The 18,156-nt window shown below is 50.6% G+C and overlaps 1 protein-coding gene across 4 annotated transcripts in view; it reads right to left on the bottom strand.

Moving 5' to 3' along the window:
• Positions 1-18,156, bottom strand: part of SYT6 (synaptotagmin 6) — a 58,544-nt gene that overhangs the window by 32,853 nt on the left and 7,535 nt on the right. For 3 of the 4 annotated variants that reach the window (XM_061186145.1, XM_061186146.1, XM_061186147.1), the window contains exons 2-3: positions 13,746-14,094; positions 11,735-12,290 (exon numbers count right to left, since the gene is read on the bottom strand). In XM_061186145.1, the coding sequence (XP_061042128.1) occupies positions 11,735-12,290; positions 13,746-14,094 (905 nt within the window). Of the gene's footprint in view, positions 1-11,734; positions 12,291-13,745; positions 14,095-18,156 lie in introns of those variants that run through there. The other variant, XM_061186148.1, reaches the window with a different exon arrangement.

The raw sequence follows: 18,156 nt of genomic DNA, 5'->3' as shown, positions 1-18,156 counted from the left end.
CTGCAGCCCTAGAGAAACCCTCAAGGTCTCAGAGACTTTGTCCAGAAAGGAAGGCATTAAACATTCATGGAGAATGAGTAGGTGTCATTTCAGACCTGCGAGGAAAACGTGGCTACAGGGGACGACTGATGAGGATGAATGAGGGCCAGTTGGGCACGGGGTTGGCAAGGGATTGGGGTGGGGATGGGAGCTGCCTGCTGGAGAGGCCACATCTTTCTACATTGTTGCTGACATGGAAACATCATAAAAATATGCTAGCACTTGGACAAGGCTGACCCGGACTCTACAGCTAGCTTTGTCTCCTTCCCCCTCCAAGGAATAAATATGTGTGCACAGTGGGAGGCTTGGAGGTGGGGGTTAGTTGGCTTAGGGTCCAAGGCACTTTGATATGTAGTTTCTCTTCCCTCCTTGGTTTCCTTGCTGGCGTTGCTTGTTGGTTTGCCTATTTCCTCTCCTAGTAGAGACTGGACATCTCTTGCGTGGAAGAGACTAATTGTGACAGAGAGAGTGTCGTCTTTGCTCTGTGCCCTTTGACACTTCATGCCTTGGACTCCAAGTCTTGGCCCTCTTCCATACAGGATAGAGAGGTTCACAGGCACAGAATGAAGACAGGGAGTGGGCAGAGGCCTGGGAAGGGAAGGGAGGAAGGAGGGAGTAAAATAACCAGGGCAAGAGAATTCCCTATAAAAGCCTAGAGGCAAGGAAGACAGTAGGAAGAGCACAGGGCTGGGTCTCATGAGACCGGGGTTGGGGTCCAGATTCACACAGACTCACTGAGCCACCCCAGACAAGTTGTGTGATTTCTCTGGTCTTAACTTGCTCATCTGTGGCAGCAGGACGTTGGGCCAGATCACCTCCGAGGCCCTTTCCAGCTCTGACCTTCCCCGAGTCCATGAGAAAGCGGAGTCATAACACCGGGATCCGCAGAAATTAGAAACCCCTCAGGGACTTCCCCAATTCTTCCAAGTCGGTTGCCATTCTGGTCATAGTTATACCCAGTGGCCCCAGTCTCTCTGGATTGCTGCTGATGTAGGGAACCCATTGCAATCCCTTCCTCCTAAAGGAATCCTGCAGTTTGAATGTCCTTGATAGTGTCCAGAAGGGATGTTTGGCTGTTGCTTCCCTTGTGACCAAATAATCTCTCTCCAGGAGAAAAATGTCACTGTGAGTTATCAGGTGGTAGAAGCCGTAAGACAAGTGCATGCTCTGCACGGCAAGGTGGGGGAAGCACATAAAATGCACCAGTGTTGGAGGAATAGATTTTTGTTGATGCATGAGCTTGTTGCCTAATGATTTCCCGTTCATTCTCTTGTAAGGGAAAGATTGGATATTTATACCATTAAGATGCACAGCATACTAATGAAGGGCACGTGGGGCCGGGGCAGGGCAGTGCTGGCTGGCCCAGCCAGTTCAGAGCTATGGCAAGCTGCTGGCAGAGGAGGGAGGCACAACAGGGCTGCGGTCTGGTTGCCAGTGGGAGCTGGGTTCTGCAGGCAGCTGGCCAGAGTGGGCAGTGGGGCTGTCCGGAAGCTAGGAATTTATCAAGGGTGAGAAGGGAACTGTCTCCACTGTTCTGAGCCTCTAGCAGTCTCTTAAGGCCATTTCTTCCCATGCTGCAGGGAAAGACCTATTGTGAAAGGCTGAGTTTAGAAACAACTTAAAAGAGAACATCCAAGGCCAGTGGAGCCATTATTTACAGCCGGGTCAGAGCCCTGCATGGACCAATTAACTTTGTTTTCCAGCCCCGCATGGGAAACCTTTAACCCCATGTACCCAAGAACGGCTACTGGTCCCACTTGGCCCAAGTGAGAGGGTGTGGAAGGTGCACATCCATCACCTCTGCTGAAGGGACAACCTGCAGGCCTGGAGCTCTCACCTGTGGTGCAGGGACCCTGTTGTCATTCTGGGATTCTATCCCCTCTCTCTCCTGAACAGACACGCTGCCTGTGGGATGGAGCTCGGACCCCACACCCCGCCTCTCCCCCTTTCTGGGTTCTTGATGGATTTCAGCAACCCTTTGCTAGAGGAGCCTTGGCCATTTGAGTAGTTCCCAGAAAAGTCAAGGTCACATTGGCTGCAGAACCTGGGGCCTGGCGGGTTGAGTCACCTTCTCAGGACCTGAGCTTTGAGCATGGAGGGACCCCTGGCGCACCCCCTTCCAACTTCCTCCTGGTCATTATAGGACATGAGCTTGGAGGGCGGGGTTGCAGGTCTTATTCTGCAGCAGGAAAAGCTGCTCCCAGCTTCGACATCCCTAACATCACATGGCATCCTTGCGGGAGGCAACCAACCAGGTCCTTCTCCTCCTCCCATCTTCAGGGAGGAGAGCAGAGGAAAGAGCCCAGCCAGCTGCCCTCTGCAGTGGCAGGGGCTGAAGGAATAAACTGGGTGGGGGCAGGGACTGGACATTGTCGCCCCTCCCCCAGCCTGAGGGTGTGGGTGCAGGAGGAGAGCTCGGCATTCCAGAGAATAATGAGTATAAGGATGCCAGGCCCCAGGGAGTGTGTGGGTAAACGAACATTAGCAGAGACAAGCAGCTCCAGCTGAGCAGCAAGTAAACAAGAGAGGCCTGCAGCCCTGGAGTGACCCAGGGCTTCTGACTCGGGCAGTGGAGTCAGGCTGCCGGGAGGGCACAGCCAGGGCTCGCGGGGGCCAGGCCGCTCAAAGAGCGGGCAGGGCTGGCCGGCTTCATACATGATTCAGAGCAGCTCTGGCTGGAGGGATTGGGGAGCAGTCTTCATGGGTTTGGCGGGCAGCCCAGGCCCAGGCTTGCTTCCTTCACACCTCCTGGGGCTTCCATGTGACCCTGATCTGATCTCTTTTAGCAGGTTCTCTCTCTCTGCTTCTATCCTGGTTTGGTTCTGCTTCCAAGAGTCCAGACACTCGGGAATTCAAGGCAGAATTCTAGGGATACCTAGCCTTGCTGCAAATTCCTGATGCAACGTGTTGTCTTGGCCTGATTTGCTCTGAGTGAACTGGGGCTGCTCACCCACTTCCCCCCATCCCCACCCCACCTTTTCCCCAAGTATGGCCCATACATGGAGCTAGCCTGCTGGCACACTGCAAAACCAGCCTTCCTAGTCCTTGAAATCTTGTTTCCCTAAATGATACATAAATGTTAAAAAAGAGTTCCCCTAAAATGATACAACCTATGTCCCAATCTTCCGCAAATGACCTCATCTCCAATGGGGCTCCACCAGACAGCTCTTGGCAAGGCTGATGCTGAACAAAATGGTCACATCTCAGTCTGCATCTTACTTGATCCATTGCAGCATCTGATACGCTTGATCCTTCCCTCTCTCATCCTGGACACATTGTCTTTGTTTCCTAGGACACTGCACTTTCCTGTTTTTCCTCCTATTTCACTGGCTGGGGGTTATCAGTCTCTTTTACTTCCTCGTGGTCCCCACATCTAAACATTAGAGTGTCCCAAACTCAGTCTTAGGTCTTTTCTCTAAATTTGGGATCTCAACTAGTCTCATGGCTTTTAACACCATCTATATGCCGACATCCCCTAAATTCAGTTGGTTAGCCAAGGCTTCTCTTTTGGACTCTACACACTTTTTTTTGGCCACGCAGCATACGGGATCTTAGTTTCCCGACCAGGGATGATCAAACCCGTGCCCTCTGCAGTGGAAGTGCAGATTCTTAACCACTGGACCACCAGGGAAATCCCTGGATTCCACACTCTGTATCCAAGTTTCTATCCAACATCTCCAGTTGGATGTCCCAACGGTACCTCAACTACAACATGTTCAAACCTGAGCTCTTGATCTTCCTCCCCATATGGGTTCTTCCTCCAGAATTCAATGGCGACTCCCTCCTGAGTTACTCAGGCTGACAACCTTGATTTTTCTCTTTCTCTACACCCTAGACCCTGCACCCAATCTGTCAGCAAATACTGCTAGTTCTACTTTCAAAATGCATCCAGAATCAAGCACATCTTACATTTCTACCCCCCATCCTTGTCCAAGCCACCATTGTGTCTTTTTTATGGCAATAGCCTCCCAACGGATTTCCCTGTCTTTGCCCTGGTTGTAGAGTCTATTCCCAACCCATCAAGTATAGTGATGCTTTTAAACTTTTGACTGTGGAACTCCATGAACCTTTCCTGCCCCTTTACCTCTCTCACTTCATCTTTTATTCTCTCTCCTCTCCAGTCCCATTTCTGCTTCAGCCACACTGGACCCTTACGGTTCTTTGAACAAGCCAGGCGTCCTCCCACCTCAGGGTCTTTCCATTTACCATTCTCTCACCTGGACCTCTCTTCTTCCAGATATATGCATGGCTCTCTCCCTCTTGTCTTTCAGGCCTACTCAGATGGCCTCCTCTTGGGGATGTCTCCCCGCCTACCCTGTTTTACCCTGCAATCCTCTCCTCCCGCCACCCTCCCAACCCCAATACCTCACCCCCCACTTCCTGGCTTTATTTTCTCCAGGCCACTTACCACTCTCAGTCAGACTATTTATCTCACATACTCATTGTCTCCCCCACACGAGTGTAAGCTTCATTTACCACTGCATCCCCAGTGTCTAAGACGGTGCTTGGTACCCCACAGATGCTGGAACACATCACTGCTGGTTGCCTAGTTCCCGAACAATCCCTCCTTTGCCTTCCTCAGTTCTCTTCTTTTCTCTCGGATCTCGCCCTGCTTGGTACCCTTTTCTTGCCCCTGTCCTTCTTCTTCTTGACTGCGGGTGTTCCCCAAACTCAGTTCTTGTTCTCAAATTCTCCTTCCGCCATCTGCATCTCCCATTCCACTCCCTCACTCTCCCAGCTTCAGCAATCACCTCTATATTCCCCTTTTCCCATTTCATGCAATTTAAATAATTGTGTTCTTTGGATTACATTTTTACTTGCTCCGAAAGCTCCACTCAACTGTAAGCTCCTTAAAAGCAAGGACTATATTTGTCCTTCAATACCCAGTGTTCTTGGACCCAAATAAGTTCTTTAAGAGATCACTGAAGACATGTTGAGTGGATGAAGGTTCATTATGCTTCCCTCTTGCTTCTGCCCCTCTCCTAGCCAGGATAGAACTGGGAGCCCAAGATCCAAGGTGGGTACTTTGAAGGCATTGCATCAAGCTGCTGGTCAATGAGCGTCTGGGAGGCTTCATCCCAGGTGATTGACTGAGTCACAGTGAATCAATTGTGCAGATTCTTTGGCTCTACTTGAAAAGGCCTTTTGTAAGCTACCCTTGGATCACACTGGACTTGAGTATGTGGGTGTGAGAAAAGGATGCAACTAACTCTTTTCTGACAAGGAAGGCAATTTCATTCCAGGAGGCCAGCCTTCCATCAGCATGCTGGGACCTGTGTGTCCCCTGGAATGGTGGAGGTACTTTCCTGACTCCCCATTAGACTGTGAGGCTTTGAGGACTGGACTGAGTTGAAGTTATTGTATTCCCTGTGCTAGCCTGGTGCCTGGTACACGGTAATTACACCACAAGTAGTTACTGCATAAAGAAAAGAAACCCATTGTATTCGAGAGAAGTTCTTTCTAGATCCTTCTCCCAATCCAAAGAAAATAGAGAAACACACTCCCTTCCCTCTGACCCTCCCTCTTTCAACATTCTCTTCCTTCACTGCCATCAAAGCCTGGCCTAAAACTTTCCTTTTCTAGAAGCTTTCCCAGCCCCATCTCATCTGACTCTGATTTCTTTTCTCCATCTCTCCTCAACACTTCTGCACATGGCTTGCAGGGCAGCAGCTTGAGTGATTTGGTTGTGAGCATCCTGAATTGCTCTGTCCCCGAGTGTGTGCCCTGTGTGAGAGGGGGTTGAGGGGTTTGGGGGTCACTGGGCATGCTCCACACTTCCCAGTAGCTTGGTCAGAGGTAGGGCTTTTTCTTTGCCATCCTCTCCACAGCCCAGCCCAGCTTCTGTATCCAACACATGCTCAGTGATCAAACTGACAGCACATAGCTGACACTCAATACATGTTTGTTGAATGAAAGAGGAATGAATGTCAAACTCAGTGCCACAGGAAGAACACTGGGGCGATGGTAATGGAATCCAAGTGTCAGCACAAAAGCTGCCCCCTGAAACGAGAGGAATGATCCAGGCCACAAAGAGAAAATCAAACCAGTCACTCTTCCGGATCCCCTGACGAGCTGCACAGTTTCAGGGTCTATCTTCTGTCCAAGGAGCAATGTAATCACACGCACTCCCCTCTAGCCATGCAAGGATGTGGGCTCTGTTGAAGACCTGGACTTGAGTCTTGGCTCTCTACCACCTTCTGTCTGGGTGACACTGGGTGTCACTTAACCTGGAACCTTCGTTTCTTTACTTACATACAGGGCACAATAATAAGGCTTATGGTGAGGATGAAATGGGATAAAGTTGGTTGTGCTCTTGGCTCCCGGTAGGAGCTCAAATAATAACCTGCATATTAATAACCAGTAAATGGGGGACCTGAAAGGTGGGGAGGGTGCTGAGCCTGTTTGCAGGACTGTGCCAGGACTGTGCCTCGTGGGAAAAGGAGGAAGGAAGCTTGCTGGTGGGGACTTGCTTGTGGCAGGAACTCCCTGGAGGACATTTCCAAGGGGTTTAAAGAGAGGACTGATTCTGCCTGACATTGAAAGGAGGAGGGTGTGTCTGGAAGTTCTGCCCTGTGGCCTATCAGCCTGGGGTTTAGGCCTCTACTAGGGAGACCACACTTCCAGGGACTGGGTATCTCTGCTCTGAAAGCAAGAGAGCCAACCACTTCTCTATAGGGGAAGCTGAGAGTCTCAGACTCTCACAACTTGGAAACTGGTTTCTGAGGAAACCACAGCTCAGAGAGGGCAAATCACTTTTCCAAGGTCACACAGAGAACACATGATAGGACAAGAAGTAAAAGAGAGAAATAAATAAAACAGGAATAATAACAACCAACAACCTGTCGGAATAGGTGGTCTGGAAAAAAGTGGGGGATCAGGCCTGGGAGTGGTACAAATAGTGACCCACAGGCCGAGTTAGAAAGAAAGGCACTGTAAGAACGGGGCTCAGGAGGCTGCTCTGTGACAGTGTTGCCCTAGGCATCTTGTGCATTTTATTTAATTTACTACATAGAATACCGCTATGAGGTATGTACCATCATTATCCCCATTTTACTGATGTAGAAACTGAGGCTTTGTTTAGACACTGTCCCCAAGGTCTCAAAGCTAGAAAGTGCAGAAGCTAGAATGCAGCACAGGTTTGTCTGGTATCAAAGCCTGAGCTCTTTGTACACAGCTCTGCTCATTCCCAGGCTAGAAAAGAGACTGTTCTACCGCATAAGGCCCCCCCTCCTCCCTGCAGACTCTGAGTCCAGGCTCCCTGGAATTATACAGAGCACTCCATCACCCCCAAAACACACACACATACATACACACACACACACACACACACACATGCACACACACACACACACACTCATTCTGACCTGGCGGGGACCTGGTAAGGCAGGAAGTTGGCCGAGTCCATTAAAGCCACCAAGCACAACACATATTTATGACCCCAATTACAGCCTCCATAAAGGAGCTGGAATGGCAACAGGAATACTTGTGTGCACTGGGGTCTGAGGCCTCTGTAGCAATAGCTACAAGATTACAGAGATGTTAGCAAACCCTGGTGATGGCGGCTCTATTTTAATGATAAATCTACAGCTTCACATAGAAATAATGAGACTGGGGGCTGGAGAGGGGGGAAGGGAAGAGCAGAATGATTTCAGCCAATCGAAGTTCTGTGTGCAGAGAAAATGGCAAACCACGGGGAATGCCTGGGAGACCACCAGAGGACCTTAGTCAAGCCAGGCAAGAGGTGGGAGCCTCAGTGGCAGACCTGCCCATGCCTGAGCTTCTTGATTCCAGGGAACAGCAGAGACCTCTGACTGTCCTAGCACGTCTGGTTTGCCTGTTTCTCACCCTCCGGTGGGGTGTATGCTAGCTCCGTTACAGCCTAGGCTTCCATCCAGAACAACCTGGGGATGCTGAGGGCAGTGGCCCTTGGGGCTTAAGATTTGCAATTAACAAAGGGCTAGCCTCCCCACATGAACGCCTCCCCTTCACTAGCCTTGAAGCTCCATGTTCAGTGGTTGTGAGAAAACAGCACAAATGTTCCAGGCTTTGCTACTTCAGACCACCTTGGGCACTGGGGCAGGGGCCAAAACAAGGAACCTGCCTGGTTCCACCTGCCAGGGCTGCACCTGATTCTCCCATACAAGTGTGAGGAGCACCAGGGGGACAGAATTCATGGACTCCTGTGACATCAGAGCAGCCTCCCGAGCCCATTCTCACAGGGCCTATCCTTCTACCCAGACTATTGGTCCCTGACCCTCCACTTCAGTCCAGACTATGGGTCCCTGACCCTCCACTTCAGTCCAGGCTGGTTAATCTCTTTGCTACTCCAGACATAAACCATCTACCCGAACCACCTCTCTGAAGGAATGCACAGCCCAGGTCTCTCCCCATCATGCCTGGCTCTACTCACTTTCAAAATACTACTTGACTTTCTCCTCCAGGAAGCCTTCCCAGGTTAACTGCACCCAAATCCCATTGCTTCTTTAATAATCCTTTCCTTGTGCACCAACACATAATTTTGTTTGAATTAACTAAGCCATCCGTCATTCAACAAGAACGTGCTGAGTTCTTACGTTTGCATAAAATCACACGCTCAGCCCTGAGGGAAAATACAAGAGACAGTCAAATGTGGGACACAAGCCATTCCTGAGCCACTGGGGACTCTGCAAGACAGAATATGACTCGGTGTATAAATGAGGGACCCAGAGAATAAATCCAGAGGAGTGATTGCTGTGAGAGCGGAAGGACTTCGGGGAAGCTTTGAAAGGTGGATTGGTTTGGGCCACGCAGAGAGGTGGGGGAAAAGCCTGTGTGCCCGAGGAAACCTTGGGAGCAAAGGCAAGAGGCAGAAATGCTGGACGTGTTCAGCGACCAGCCTGCAGGCCGGAGGAGCTGGGGGCCAAAATGCAGCTCTAGGAATGAAATCTGGCAGGAATCTGGCATGCAGGAAAGATGGGAGCCGGCTGTGCTCATGTGCACCGCGCCCCACGATGCTGGCTGCAGGATTTCATGTACACTGAGTGCTCAATCATTCCCCGTTACGAGGGCTTGGGCCTCTCTGGCCTCAAAATAATTACAATTTTAGAGTAAGCACAGGTAAAAGCACCAGCCTTTTATTTCCTTTTCCTTTCCTTTGTCTGATTCCTCACCCCCCAGGATAAAGAGCCCGCCCCTGAGAGCTGGCCTGCTGGAGAGGCTGTGGATGGGAGGGCCCCAGGGGCCTCACCAGGCAGAACATTCAGTGCAGACAGACTGTGAGCAAGACAGGCAGTGTGAACAAGTCACCCGATCTTCTGCTTCAGAAACTCCTGGGCCCAGACTCCTCCTGCTTTTGGCTAGAATGCTCCCCCTTCCTTTTCGCCTATCAAGTTATATATGCTAGTCCCTCCCTACCCACCTGAATTCTCCTTCCCCACCCAGGAAACCTTCCCTGGCTGTCCTAACTCTCAGATCTTACAACCTCACAGTATTTGCTACTTTGCATCACTAGCTGCTGTTCTGTGGGTCAAAGAGGCTGTCTTCTATCCCAGCCCCCCTTGCTCCCCAGTGCCTGGCACAGTCCTGCTTAGGAGGAGATGGAGGAGGGCTATAGTGGTACTGACTGAGGATGATGATGATGGCAATGATTTGTCCAGCTCCTTTTGGACGATCTGCCTTTTTCTGAAGCTGGGCTGAGGAAGGGGTGTGGGACGAGTGCAGGGACAGCCACGGAATTCTAGGATGTAGGAAGTTAGCATTCAGATGAGGGGCATCCTTGGGCATGGACCGCATGCTCCAGGACTAGGGCTTCCATCGTGCCCAGAGCTCAAGTTACAGGAAAGGGAGGTCTCAGGAGAGGAGAAGGGAGCCTCCTCAGAGGGCTGAGTTGAGCCCTGCTTCCCACAGCCCCTGGCCCTCACACCTACCTCTCTCTGAGCACTTGGGCCTCAGCCTTAGTATGGGGGGGGGGGGGACTGAGCCACTTTTCTCTACCTGTATAGTCACGATAATGAAGCTGCTGCCTTACGAGACCACAAGGGAAGAGCTGCACCAGATGTAAACTTCAGAGTGATTTATAAAGCGGAGCTCTTGGGCTTCAGGCTGGCACACAGCTGCTGTTCCAGCCCGCCCCGTCTGCCCGCCCTGTCTGCCGGCCCCGCTGCTTGTGCTGTTCTTGGGGATGACATTTCGGGAAAGCAAAAGTAGGGGAGGCACTGAGACATCGGACTGGGCTGGTCAAAGTCAGCAGCAGCTAGGAGAATGGGCTGTCCCAGAGACTTTCCCTGGAGCAGAAACGGAGCCCACAAAGCTTTCTCTCTTTGAACAAATCAATTCTTATCCTTTTCCCACCAGAGCGGGGCTGATTCTCCCAGCCGCTCTCCTTACAAGTTCAGCCCATAGATATTGAGTATTGATTGTCCAAAGGGAGGGCTTGCACCCAGAGAAAGAGTGCAAGAAATATCCCAGGAGACACTCAACCAGTTAGCGTTCAAGACACCAGACACAAGGCCATTGGTGTTTGGTGGCAACACCCCTGCAGGGCTCTCAGCTGCCTGGCTGGGCTTAGAGAGAGGCATGCCACCTACATCTGTGGGATGCAATTACACAGCTTCCTCAACAGCCACCCAGGGGACTGGAGAACACTGTCTACACTGGACCAAAGGGCTCTGGAGATGCCCTCTTAACTCTCTGTGCCAAACCTGTCCTCCCTCTTAAAAGCCAGCTTGAGCCCCAGCTCCTTGACACCGTCATGGTTAATTCCAGTTGATCATGAACAGCCAAGCATCCCCTTCCCCCATGTGTGGATTAGCCAGGTCTCCCTTCAAGCCCCCCCTACTCCAACTCCTGGACTGGCCCCGGCAGGCAGGGCCTAAGAGCAGGGGCTCTGCTGCATGGTAGTCACTAGTGCTGGTCGTTAAGTACTTCCAGTGCCCCTTCTGGACACGTGGTAGGATTGCTTTGCTCGGCCCCCTTGATAGTAGGAGTTGCATGTGTCTTGCTTTGGCTAATGAAATATGAGTGAGAGTGACATGTGCCACTTCTGCACGGAAGCTTTAAGAACTAGCACATGATGTGTCACATCTTCTTCCTCCTCAGGTGGTAACTATGGGGGCACAGGTCAAAACGGAGCCTCTGTTGGCTTGGATCCCTAAGTAACAAGGAAGAATGGCCAAGCTGCAAAGCACATGTAACATGAACGAGAACTAAACTTTGGCTGCTTTAAGCTACCAAATCCTAGGATCGTTTGTGGCTATGGCATAACCTGGTTTATCCCAATTAATACAGCCTGTTCTTGATTGCTTGTGCCGGGCTTCCAGTACACACCAATGCCCTTGGCTCACACTGCTGTCTGAGTCAGTCTATGGGCCTGGCCCGATCCTTACCCATGATTAAAGACATATATTATTTTATAGGTGGTAGACCTGAGGCCTGGCAGGTAGAGAGAACCACTTCAGAACATGCGATCAGAATCCATAGATATCAGTTCCCTTCTCTTCCCACCCACATGGGGGCTCTGCTCCCTGCCCCGCCCCCCCCCCAACGTGGGCCCCAGGGCAAGGACTTCCCCAGAGTGGGCTGGGCTATTAGAGTCCCCTTCGTATCCTGAAGGGCAGAGGCCCATTTGTCTCTAGGGGTGAGGAGGATGCGGGACACATCCCAGTCAAATCCAGAACTGCAAATCCTCAAGAAGCCCAGGGAGCAGGGCGGTACTCACACTGGTTGCGTACTGGATGTCCTTCCAGATGGAGGTTTCCTGGGACAGGTCAGAGGCCTCAAAGAGGTTGTCCAGGATGACCTCCCCGATCATGTCATGGCGGGAGAAGCGGTCAAAGTCGAAGACACTGAGATGCAGCTTGCGGTCGGCCAGCTCCTCATAGGGCACGGGGAAGTGAAAGTTCTCATCGAAGGTGGGGTTCAGGGTCTTGCGATGCACCCGTGTCTGCAGCTTGCATTTGCGATCAGGTAAGAGGTAGATCTTGACGTAAGGGTCAGAGCTGCCACAAAAGTCCTTGGCGGGGAGGTCGAAGGCCTTCAGGATGTGCACGATCAAGGTCTCATTCTCGTAGTCGTAGCGCAGGCTGAAGTTGATCTTCCCGCAGGTCTTGGCCTCGGTTTTGGCCTCGTCCCCATCCACTGACTTCTGCTTGTAGAGCTCGGGCTTGATGCGGCCAATGCTGGTGGGCTGCTCCGCCGCAGGGGGCAGCTCATTGCCGTAGTCCACGCTGGAGACATGCATCTGCCGTGGCAGGTGGCGCTTGAAGGACGTGTGCCTGGCGGAGGGCAGGAGGGGGTGAGAGAGTGAGGTGGGGGAAGGGGTGGGGGAATGCAGGCAGGCATGGCTCGGGGCCCTGGCTCATCCTACCCCTTGTGAGGCCCCCTTTTCCTCCTGCTAGTTGACCCCCTTTCCCTCTGCACACACTTGGTGTGCATGACTTAATATATGAAAAGTAGTTGGAATGGGGCCTGGTACATAACAACCTTCAGTAAGTGTTAGCCATTGTGATCATTATCATTTTTCCTGCTTTACTGCTCCCTGCTTTCTAGATTTCTTTCCTGGTAGGCATGACTCTGGTTCCCTCATTAAACCATAAGCTCCCTGACTGAGAAGGACCACCCTTTCCCACCCTCCACGTGGCATTCCTTCATCACCACCACTACCATCCCCACCACCATAGTTAACATTTATTGTGCTTTGGAGTCAGACTGCATAGGTTAATTTGGGCTCTGCCACTTCCTAGCTGTATGACCTGGGGCAAGTTATTTAACCTCTCTGTGTTATAAAATGAGAATAATAAAAGTAGGAATTGCATAGGATTGCTGTGGGGGTGAAATGAATAAATACAATAAAGTGCTTAGAACAGGGCCAGGTATATACTAAGCTCTTATTATCACATGGATTCTTTCACTGGCTCCTCACGGATACCCTTATGAGAGTCATTAGCCCTATTTTACAGTTGGGAAAAGTGAGGCTCAGGATAGGTGAGCAACTTGCCTGAGGTCAAACAACAAACTCTGTAAACGTGACCCAGCACTTTCATCATTTCTGGCTTTCAATCTGAAGACCAGGCCTGCTTCCTTTTGGCTAGTCCCCTGGGGGCCTGGACCCAGGAATCCACAAGAGCCCCAAGTTTTTAATAAATACAATGCCTTATACCTGCACATACCACATCATTTAAAAGTGTTTCTGAATTTGGAGTAGGTTTTTGTCATTATGTGGTGGTTGTTTTTTGTTGTCATTTTGTTTTTTCAGTTAAAGAATGCCATGTATACAATTGCTGTCATACGGGGAACGCTGTCAAAAGCTATCCTCATTCTCAAAATGTTAGGAATCTCTTGCTTTATCTCCCACGCACTGCAGCCTCCATCTAGGAGGCTGTATTGACATAGACACATCATGAACTTTTATGCCTCTGCGCCTTTGCATATTCTCTTCCCTCAGCCTGAAGTCTTTCCTTCCCTCCAGACAAGCCAACACCTCCCACCCGCACACATCCCAGGGCTTACCACCTGCACAGCACCCCACCTCAAAGGTTCCCCTCTCCTGAAGTCTCTCCTGGCACCCACCTCCGAGTTGATCACCCACCAAGGAGCACATCATCTGACATATTCTCCAACCAGAATATGCACATGATTATTTCTGGTCTCTGATCCTCACAGGCTGGAATCTCATTAATGTATTGGATCCAGGAATATGGAGGTAGGGAAGGGAGGGGTCCACCCCTCACCTGGTGGATGACGCTGGCTCTGTGGTCTGTCGCTGCAGCCGTGTGTGACGCATGATGTGCTCTTTGACCGACCTCTGCACCTCGGCGGGGATATCTGGGGACGTGTGGCTGATCTTCACGGCCGCCTCTAGGAAGCCCAGGGTGTTGGGGTCTTTCAGCTTGTCCGCCATGTTGCCTCTGGAGCTGGGGCTCTGGAGGGCCTCCGGGGAGGGGTTAGCATAGGAGGGGCTGGAGGCCTCCTTGTTCCTCCAGGGCATCCAGCACAGCTTCCAAAAGAGAAAGAGAAAAACTGCCACCAGGGCCACGCCACACACGATAACTACCACTGGGAGGAGGCTGACAGAGGTGCCTGCCCTCAGCCAGGCAGGGAGGGACAGAGACAGACACAGGAGGGGAGAAGCAGGGAAGGGTGTTCAAAGAGGGGCCACACAGAAGGGACAGAGACGGAAGAAGAGAAGAGAGTGGTCATGAGAAGGCTGCCCAGGTAGAGGAGGGATGGTCGTAGGGTTGATTCTCCATATCCACCTTGTAAAATATCTGCAGCCTCGGGTTCACCTCGGTCTGATTTCTCCAGCTTTGCTCCTCCCCCCACCGCCAGCTTGGGGAGCACCTGGGTTGCCTCCCCTCCCCATGGGCATGTGTATGGGGAAGGGAACGTAATTTAAATAGCAGCCTAAGCAAATGTGCAAATTCGTGAAGCATTCACATTTGGATGCTGTTTGAATTTCTATTAGAGCTGTGACTATGGCCAGACTTACAGCAGAGTCGGTTTTGCGGACAGCTCTCTTCCTCCACAGGCTGTGAGGCCTTGGGGACCCCAGGCTGGGCTACCTCATTCCCTTCCCTTACCCCGCGCCTGCCAAGCCCACAGCAGGAGCTAATATATAGTGAGTAGGTTGACTTGAAGTGAATGAGATTGGGCATAATCTTCTCGAGGCGGGGGATTAGGTCTAATGATTCTGCTGTACTCCCTGAACTCTGCACATAGTAGGCTCAATAAATACTTGTATTAAGTTGGAATCTGATCCACACAGTTGACTTCAAAGCTAAATACAGATGATTCTGATAGCTGTCCTTTCCCCCCATTCCTGTGGCTATGTGAGAGCTTTGTTGTAAAACTGGTATTTTTGAATGTCGTGATTCGTTCAGAGACAGGCATTCACTGTCTCACCCTCAGCCCACCTCTGCCCCCAGTAGGATGCCCAATACCCCAGGAGAGCTGTGAAGGATGCCTCCCTCTGGGAGAAATTATTAAGCAGGCTTCCCACCCCACCTTTAGGAATGAAGCTTTGAGCCCAAGGCCTCTTCTTACTCTGAGATGTCAGAGGCCTTGAACCAATGATGGGTTTGCACAAAGGTCACTTGTAGACAAGCCAGCAGAGGAGGCTCGTTTGGCTTACATGATGATTGAAAAATTGAGCAATTCCATCATCACTATCGTCATCATCACACCAGATTTCTGGCTTCTCTGGAAAAGGCCTGAGGACTTGCTAACTGGACCTACGCTCCCGCATGGTGGGAACTGGCAATGCCCTTTGGAAGGCTGCGTGCTCACCAGCTGCTCTCCCTGTTACCTGCCTGGCCCCTGCAGGCCTGTGAGTTTGTAGCCTCTGGATTATCCTGTCCCCATGCCTTAAGAATCTTGGGATTTAAGATGAGAAATGACCCTACAAGTGAGGCTGTGCTTTTGCAGATGGGAGCAGTGGTCCAGAGAAGGGACTTGCCTGGGGTCACAGGTCAGACACAGAGACTGGACCAGGGTCCAGATGTCCACTGCCCAGCCTGGGGCTCATTCCACTGTCCCAGACTGTTTGTCCCTGATTAAACTATAGGCTACTATAGCCCTGTGTTTTTTAAATTTGTCTGACTCAGGGCTCAGCATAGAAACTGACACGTGAGAATGAATGAATGAATGAGTCAATCAATGGCACATAAAACAGCTGTAAATATCTCTCAACCAACATTTACTGAGCACTTGCCATGTTCCAGGTGCTAAGCTAGACTGGGAGTATAGAGATGCCCGGTCCCTCCTGGGGGGATCAGGAGTACTCTCACGGCACATGGGCCCCCGCGACAGCTGTCCCCCATCCAAAGGCACCTGAGAAGGAGGCCAGAACATCAGCCATCCTCTCTGGGGAGTTAGCACTGCCTCCAAGCTCCCTGGTTGTAGGGCACTGGGCTTGACCAGCTACCACCTTCAGGAATAAGGAATAAAAGCACAGGATCCTCAAGTCCTTAGCAACCTACTTCAGCCCCCAGATCCCTGCATGGAGACAGTGGAGTCTCTCCCCAATATAGGAACTGAGGTTAGTCCACCAAAGACTGCCAGGGACCAAAAACTGATTCCTGTTTAACTTCTAGACTAAAGATCTGCAATTATGGTGTGCATGCATCCTGGGAGCACAAGAGAAAAAATATCAGATTGCTTAATATTTATTTATTATCTTAAAAATAAGAAATCAAAATTGCAATATACAGGTTGACAGTAATAGGAATGATACCATTTTATTATTGGATTTAGTCAAGTTATTGAACATTACTATGTCCGAGGTACAGAGTGCTTTTTATGTATTCATCATTTAATACTCTCCAGTGAAATAGGTAAAGATTATTATCCTCACTTTGCAGATGAGGAAACTGAGGCACAGAGGGTTAAATAGATTGCCCAGGGTCACACAGCTGCCCAGGGTCACACAGCTGGTAAGTGTTTGGACTGAGATACAACCCAGACAGTTCAGCTCTACAATACCCCCTCTGTACGTGTGTATAGAACGTGGGAACAAAAAACACATATTGGGGGCTTCCCTTGGTGGCGCAGTGGTTGAGAATCTGCCTGCCAATGCAGGGGACACGGGTTCGAGCCCTGGTCTGGGAAGATCCCACATGCCGCGGAGCAACTGGGCCCGTGAGCCACAACTACTGAGCCTGCGCGTCTGGAGCCTGTCCTCCGCAACAAGAGAGGCCGCGATAGTGAGAGGCCCGCGCACCGCGATGAAGAGTGGCCCCCGCTTGCCACAACTAGAGAAAGCCCTCGCACAGAAACGAAGACCCAACACAGCCAAAATAAATAAATAAATAAATAAATAAAAATTAAAAAAAAAAAACAAAACACATATTGGAGGTATTAAATCAAAATAATTTTTGCTGTTATGAGTTCATGATCTAAATGGTTTGAAGACTGTTTTTTAGGCCTGGATCCCCTGGGGGTTCACCAGGAACGCTACCACAGATATGGGTGTCCTTATTCTAAGTATCTGGCCATCTCTGGGCCCTCCACATCTGTTCTCTGTTACAGCTGTTCCAGGTGCATTCTCTGCAATATGGGTCACCTTAAAACAAAAGGTATTTCTAGGGTTTTGCTTTCCTTTGATCATACATCTTACTTGCTCTGGTAATAATTAGAATTTTAATGAGAAAGGAGGAGAATGGGGGAAATGCAGAGAGCAGAGAGTGCATTTAAACGTTCAGCCTGACAAAAAAACTGAATTCATAAATGAAAAAAGACGTGGAGGAATCAATTTTTCCTCCGTGTGGTTGCTATTTTGAATGCGTCTCCACGTGACCCCCGCCCTGGCTGTTATTCCCTCGGAGCTGTGATTAGGGAAGGCAGAGGTATGGATTATTGGGAATTGGCACCCAGCGCTCAATACTGGTTATGTAAGACCAGGAGGCCCTTCCTCTGCCTGGAGAATCTTCTTCACAGGCAGGCAATGAGAATATCTCACAGGCAGGCAATGCAAGGAGAATTAGGTCCTGATGCTGAGTAGGTTCACCCACACAGGGGAACAAGGTGGTGAGCAAGGCTGGTAAGACCAGAATTAGGTCAGGATGGGTATGATTGTATAGGATTTAGCCCCTTTAAAATCACTACATGTGGCCTTGAACTCAGCTAGCCCGTGTAGCCTGGTTGAAGGTACATAATGGCCCAAGGGCTGTCCAAAGGCCCAGATGACCTAAGATATGTGCCTTTCTACCCTAGGCCTGCTGGGGCCAACCCACCAGGATGTGTTGCCCTCTAGTAAATCACAGGTGCATAGCAGCCTTCAAAGCCTTCTTCCCACTCACGTCTTGTTTGAACCTCAACTTTATGAGGCAGACAGAATTTTGACGGGCAACTCAGCCACCTTTTGAGTCCTGACCCAGTGCTCTTCATATTTATACCATGCACTGGCTTCGTGGCAAGATAGAGGTAAGCCTCCAGGAAGGGAGAAAGTCCTTAGCACAGCACTGAAAAAGAGAAAGGACTTCCTAAGTGTTTCTATTTGTATTCTTCCTCCCTGTCTTTTTCCTTCTTTAGTTCCCCTTCAGCCTGGAGAGAAAGAAGCACTGCTCTAAAGTCAGACTGGGCTCATTCAATGTCCATCTCTACTGGTTTTAATCTCTCCCAGCCTCTGTTTCCTCATCTGTAAAA

This window comes from Eubalaena glacialis, chromosome 3, assembly GCF_028564815.1.
Source record: "Eubalaena glacialis isolate mEubGla1 chromosome 3, mEubGla1.1.hap2.+ XY, whole genome shotgun sequence".
In the NCBI taxonomy this organism is placed as follows: Eukaryota; Metazoa; Chordata; class Mammalia; order Artiodactyla; family Balaenidae; genus Eubalaena; species Eubalaena glacialis.
Note: the sequence above shows the minus strand (reverse complement) of the source record. Positions and strands in the feature narration are given on the sequence as shown.